This window comes from Trachymyrmex septentrionalis, unplaced genomic scaffold (genome assembly GCF_001594115.1).
Source record: "Trachymyrmex septentrionalis isolate Tsep2-gDNA-1 unplaced genomic scaffold, Tsep1.0 scaffold7, whole genome shotgun sequence".
NCBI lineage: Eukaryota > Metazoa > Arthropoda > Insecta > Hymenoptera > Formicidae > Trachymyrmex > Trachymyrmex septentrionalis.
Genome location: NW_017305884.1, coordinates 2,059,337 through 2,066,531, shown reverse-complemented (window position 1 = coordinate 2,066,531; position 7,195 = coordinate 2,059,337). Strand labels below are relative to the sequence as shown.

Genomic DNA, 7,195 nt, shown 5'->3' with positions numbered 1-7,195 from the left:
GTTCTCGGTTAACGGTTCTATTTTAGCTAATCACATTGCAGTTAATCCGTATTAGCTGCATCGTAATTGACTAAAATATAACTGTCAATCGGCAACCTGTAGTATAATTATGGCTTTATTAGGGTCTTTAGCCTGACGCAACAACGACACGATGCTTAAAACGCTATCGATATTGAGTGATACAATATTGCTATTACATAATGCATAATGCATTATGTAAATGTACATCCGAGAAAATAGGCCACTCTTAACTGAATCGGTGAGTGTCGAAATGAATGCAAAAAGAAGAATACAATTTCAAAAATTTATTTTTTCTCATTGATCTTGTAATAGTTAAGTACGCTTTTAGAGCAAATTAAGATTTTTAGTGCAAATTAAGAATTAAGATTATTAGGAATAATTTCAGAGGCAAACAATATGATTTTTCATCCTAATTTAACTTTTTCTTAACTCCTCATATTTAATTCCATATTTTTCCTTATTTTATTCATCATATCTGAGTCTGTACTTTATTGAATGGCAACTTCTTGTTTTGTACATATTGTTCTCAACGCTGTGTTAACAAGTTGTGTGTTATAGGATAGAAAAGGTAAAATTTAGACAACAGAATTTTTAGTTTAACCGTAGTACAGGTTTTTTTTTGTAAAAAAAAAATACTCTTTTGCTAGAAAAAGAATCTGTATTTTGTACATTCACGAAAGTATCTCATTATCATAAAAATTCTGTAACAGAACCTATTCTCTGGTATAAATAACAAGTAAAAATATATAATTATTTACTGACTATTCAATCATATATTATAAATAACACAAATGCTGCTTTAAAATTGAAATCACTTATCACGCTCTCTATTATTAAGACTGACCAAGAGATTCAAATTGATATATAATGGACTGAATTTTTAAAAGCTTATCTCCCCGCTTGTTCTAATTATTAACACAACAGATTAGACCTTTTGATGACCACTTAAGACATAGCTCAATGCTCAATGACCTCGCTTATTTGCACGTCACATTTACGTACCGCAGCATTCTAGGATTAAGAGTGTGATCCAAAGATGATGGAGTTAATCGCGGATTTTATGTTGCATTGAGCTTTGATCAAATTTAGGCTAAGATGACGTCGCGACATGACATGTAACCGAATACCTTCGACAAGATTAGTACTGGAATAATCCACAATGCTTTGTAGCAAAATTATAAAATTATGCAAGTTCGTTATTACAACGTTGAAATTACGTAATTATGGAACGGTGCGTTTTCAGAGCACACGCGCGCGGCAGTGCCATACAGCCGTGAGATGTACGATCCCATTAAAACTTTAAATTATGTTACGTATGTCGAAAAGGCAAATTTCTAGTGCACTGGCGTTCTTGGCAAAACGTACCATTATTTCGCGAAATATTTCCCGATGCGCGCGGCCGCCGGATGTTTCGAAATTTACCGCCGCCGCCGTCGAACGCGAAGCCCAGGCTCGCGCGAAATTTTACGGGTGACAATGACGACGTCGAGCGGTTTGTCGTCCCGAAAGTGTCTGTCACTGGGTGCAGCTGCATTCGTTGCGATCGTAAATAATAGCCGTACTTGGAGTATATACGTCAGAGTATAGACGACGGCACCGACATCTCTTACGCTTACTAAAAGCCTGTGGAAATATCCACGTCTAATTATTGCACGTAAATGACTTCCTCGATGGCACATAGACGCCCTTAGATCTTGTTTCTCGAACGATCTTAAGCGAATTTACGTGTTTTCACGATATATAGCGGAATCACCTTCCAAGATTATTTCTCGCGCGCGATAAATCATGAATGCCTGCCTTTTGATTTCAGTGTACGTCGTCTCCTTTTTAATTTCCAGATAATCCTCGGTATAGTTTCCTATTTAAAACTCTGTAAGTCGTAAGTCTAGATTGACCGATATAAAGATAGTGAATGCGCGGCTAAGCTGCTTGTAATATCTACTTACATAATTATACGTGCAATAAAGTAAATAATAGATTAATAACAATTGTATATTATAAATTTTTGCAAGAAGGAAGATAGAGGGAGAAAAAAAAAAGAAATAGATGAAGGTTTTAAATGATCAGCTAAAATTAATCGATATAAAAATAGTGAATACGATTAAATTGGATGTTTATAATATGTTTATCATATGCATTATTGTATGAGACATTTGTAAATAGTAATAAAGTAACAATTTATAAATTTTTACAAGAAAAGAGATAGAGAGATAGATAGATATCGTTATTTATTACGCGTTTCAGGATTGCATCCTCTAAAGCGCCGAGAGAGAGAGAAAAAGAGAAGAGGGGGGGGGGTGGGGGTTGAAAATCTCCAATTAAGATCAACAAATATAAAGATCGTGAACGTGCTGTTACACTGAATTTATAATACACGTTTATCGTATGCATAATTAAATGATATATTTGTACGTAAATAGTAGAATAACAGGGTACAATTTATAAATTTTTACAGAAAGGGGATATGAGGGAGAAAAATAGAGGAAAGTTTAAAACTTCCAGCTAAGAGTAAGCGACATAAAGATAGTAAATGCGTAGTTAAGCTGGTATAATACATGTTTATCGTGTACATAATTATATGACACATTTGTAAATAGTGCAATAACAATTGCAATTTGTATTGTGAATTTTTGCAAGAGGAGGGTTTTAGCCGGAGAAACAAGGGAATAAATTCGGTTCTCGCTGCTCTCTTTTGTGGCGGTGTAATAAATCGTCGAATTAAGGATTATACGTTGAGTGTGTAACAGGTTCTACGCAACAATCTCTGTGTGTGACTGCTCCGCCGGCACGGTGAAAGAGGATTTGCTCATCTCCCTCGGTGTCTCGTGCACGCTCGCGATCGGGGCAGATTTGAAGCGCGACACTTCCGCGACACGCGCGAATACACTGCGAGCGCAGGTGTACAGCAAGCGGATTACAGGCAATAAAAGTGCAGTGAAGTCCGTTTTGTACAGCTACATTTGTAGCGTATGATGAACGCGGCGCCTTTTGAAATGTGAGCGCGAAACTCTTAGCCATGAAAATTCAATCGCAAAGAGTTCATGATAGTCTATCACTTGGAACGAGTATCTTACAATGATATTGTAGGTCCACGCACGGAAAGAATGATTTTGCTAAAGTACGTAAGTAATTTAGAGTAGATACAGATTTGAAGAGAATTTTGTCAGACCGTCAAAGTAACTAGTAGGAATTATTTACTAATCTAACAATTCTTTTTTTAGATTAGAATCCTTTTGTCATTTCACAGATTTGTGCCTAGCTAAATTTTTAGCTAGATGCACTTCAGCAAAACCATCTCTCCTGTGTACTATTATTGTCGAATTAAATGCGACACGGTGTGATGTCGCACACGTGGGAATTAGCAGTTTTCAAATTGCGTTTTATTGAATTAATAACTAACAATATAATACAATCACGCATGTGCATTTCCCAGCAAGCTGACGTTATTTGTCATCGTTTTAATATCAAATCACGTAACTGTATAATTTTAGTTATTATTTTAATCAAACTTTTAGTAAAAATCGTGAGCCTGCTTTGGTTGTGACATTCTCGTCTCTTTCACTTTAGTCTAATTATTTTCGGACGTTCAAATCAATCGGACAAATTTTCGTTAATTTTACGATCGATTTGAACGCCCGCATCGACTACGCGTGAATTCGTTGAAACTTTACACGACACTGATCAACCCTTTCAACCCTAATAGAAGATCTCTCGAGTCATCGAGCGTCAAAGGCTTGAGACCGGAGATGACTAAAGTGGCGTTTCCACTTCTCGGCCGGGCACGGCCTACCTGTGGCTCTCGTCTCTCGTTTACCCTCTAATTCACCTTCCGCTTAATTATCACCCTCAGCTAGATACCTCGCGTGAAACCGGCCCATTTGCATTCATAGCTTTCACTCACCTAAGCGGCATATTGAGTCATTCCATCGGCGTACAGATCGTAGTAACAGTCGTTCGCGGTCCCTCCTCCGGTCTCCGGAAATCGAAGGAATCGGTTGAAAAACGGTCCCGATTAGCGATCGCAAAGAGACCAATTAAATGGTATTCCTCTTCCTTCCGAGCACTCGCGACGAAGTTACGCCGAAAAGTTCAAGCTTAGCGGGCGAATTATGCGGCGAAAAATGCGAGTCGCGCTCTGAGATAAAACGACGCGATCGACGGTGGCGCCAATTTCCAAGGTCGGGTCGCAAGGTCACAGCCCTCTTCCGTACCAAGCCGGCCGGCGCGATCGGAAGTGTCGGCGATCGTGTCGAATTCGCGCGCGTGCCCGTATCGAGCGCGAGCTCTCGCTGCGCGTGCTTGCTAACCCCCCGCCCGTCGTCCTCCTGCGTCTCCTCCCCTCTCGCTCTTTTCTCTCTGTCTCCGAGCCGAGATCCTTGTCGCACGCGCGCGGTGCCCCCACGATCCGCACCACGGTCCACCACTCACTGACAAGGGTCCCTTCGTGACACTTGCTACTTCCTTCTTGATTTTTCTCCCTCTCCCGCTGCTGACTGCTCTTCTCCTCTGCCTCGCCTCCGTTACTCCGCTCTCTCTACGACGCGACGTTCCCGTCGCCGCTTCCGACGCGCCTCGCGTGCTTCACGTCGCGACGCTAATCACGACGCTCGGAGCGACGTGTATCGAGTTGACGCTGGATTTACGCTGCTGATTTCATCGAAGACGGGAGCTGACGCGAGCCTGTTACGTACTTCTGTTTTCCCACTGTTCGCCTCACCGTGGCATCTCACGACTCACCCGGCGTACGACGATATTACGAGTCCAGGCCCGGTCGCCGGCTGTCCCAGATCGGCCGATGCCGTCACGTGGCTCAAGAGGAAATTGTTACTCCGAGAACCGATGACAGAGCTGGTGGTGTCACGTGGCGGTGATGCACGATGACGCCGGTATATCTCGCGTGTTGACACTCGCGGTCGATTGCGAATTCCGCGCTGGTACGCGTCTCCGTTACGGATGACTGCCTGACTGTTTCTCCAGTCCTCTACGTTTACCCGTTCTCTCGTGTCAATCACTTCGGGTTCCTTTCTTCTCTCTCTCTCGGCGTGTCGTCGATACTTGGTGATGGAGAACAATGACCTGCGCGATCGTGATACCTGCTCTCTCGGGCTCGGCGATTATTATCGCGAATACTTGTCGCTAATATTTTGTTACGCACCGAGGATAATCCGAAGAGATTCTTCTTTTTCTGAATCGTCGAGATGACCGATTATCCGTTTTTATCTCTCTCGCGTGCTCTCTTCTCCTTGCGGAATTCTCACGCGATCCACTCTTTGGGATCGTTTTAAACTGGCGTCAATGGTTCCCTCTTTCTTTCAGTTTTTTTTTTTTTTAATCGTCAAATATCTTTCCTCCGTCTTTTCTTTTCCCGGTTTGCCAACCGTTCTTACCCTTGGACTCTCGAAGTGGTCGCGCGGCGGATCATGGAATTCCATGCGACAAAGCGCGAGAGGGATCGCGAGTGAGCACCGGTGCGAACGATCGCGCCGACACGATGGAACAACAGGCCGGGACCGGTGGCGGCTGATTCAAATTCGCTCCCCACGTGGCGGCGACGGCGTCGTCCCCGAGACTGCCGCCGGTACGACGCTCGGCGCCGGTCAGTGCGTCGCCATCTCACGGCCCGGCAGCCAACCGGCTCTACCGCCGTGAATCCTCTTGAAAAACGTCGCCGTCAGCATCGAAACTTGATGCAACCAGTCCTTGAAATAAGTATAGAGCCATCCACATGCACGTGTAGGCCAAATGCGAATCTACGATCCTCCTCCGCATTCGCGACGAACGTTTATTTTATGGAAGGATCGGGTAACTGCTTGGTGGTACCAAGTGCTAATTTCGGAGATAGCCGTACTATGAAATAAACGCGTTGAGAATAAGCCAACGGTATAATAATCAAGGTTACGTTTTGAGAACGATTGCAAATCTGTGCTGGAACTTACTGGAATGTGGCTCGATGGTTTTCAAAGAGTTAGTGTTTGCCCGATGGAAATAACGAGGGAAAAATTACGAAAGACTATTGCGCGGATAAAGAATTCTTGCGAAGTAAATTTCACGAGTGCGCAAACAGAGAAATAGATTGCGAAATCCTCTCAATTAGATCCGAGTTTACTGTAGGATTAATTGCCACAATAATTAAGGAATTTCAAAGCCACGCGAGAGATGATTTCTAATCTTTCTTTATTTTAATGCGTTGTAAGATGATATAGCAAAAAAATACTATAATAAATATACAAGATGAAATATGCGATGTCCGAATATATTAATCGCATCCATGGAAACTTCGACGATGAGGAAGGTGTATATGTCAACGTTAGCGTGCTGATACCGCCCGCATCAATTTGGAGGATGTACCATCAGATCCGCTGCAATGTCAAGGATTTATCATCCGAATTACATTCGTATAGTCTGTAATACGATCTAAGATCCAGGTCATGTTCGTAAAGCAAATCTTATTGTGGATCACTTCTGAAGATGTATCCTATTCTCTGAACCGATATTACGTGATATATGTCAATTTAGATTGAGATTATTTCATAGAATATTATTATAAAATAGCAATTAATACTAAAAGATTATTTAACTATTAATAAAATAGATATATACATACATATGATGTAGGTATTTAGTCGAAATAATTTTATTCGTTAAAGTTGTATATATGATTGTAAAATTATTAAAAACCACTTAATATCTATTTCATTCAAAATACAATTCTTTTTCACTTTAACTTTTTACTTTTAATAATCCTAATAATTTTTAATAATTTTAATAATTCTTTTATTATATATAACACTATTCATATGCATTATTAACTATTTTAATAAAAATAATAATTATAATACTAAGTTGATATTTTTTTTATATATTCTTTATAATGGAAATAAAATCTCAAATCTCAATTGGAAGTTCTTGATAGCAGTCGATTTGAAAGAAACGATTCAATAGTATTATCTCTTCAAATTCTTTATATATATATACGTAATTTTATTACAATATTTTTATTACAATTTTATCATAATATTATTAAAATACTTGATGCGTGCATATGAAAAGAAAATGTTACAAAAAAATCGATTTTTTTTTAAAATATTTTAACAAATTGTGTGTTTTTTTTTACTTCTTGGATATGATGAAATTATTAAACAGTATTTTAGTTTGTAGTATTTTTGGGGAACAT

At 40.1% G+C, this 7,195-nt stretch overlaps 1 protein-coding gene across 1 annotated transcript in view; it reads right to left on the bottom strand.

The window, feature by feature from the left end:
* The window catches only part of LOC108753619 (collagen alpha-1(I) chain), a 302,527-nt gene extending 296,955 nt beyond the window's left edge, over window positions 1–5,572 (bottom strand). The window contains exon 1 of the mRNA XM_018495385.1: window positions 3,923–5,572. Coding sequence (XP_018350887.1) covers window positions 3,923–3,933 — 11 coding nt within the window. The 5' untranslated portion in view covers window positions 3,934–5,572. The remainder of the gene's footprint in view (window positions 1–3,922) is intronic.
* Window positions 5,573–7,195: the final 1,623 nt, after the last annotated feature.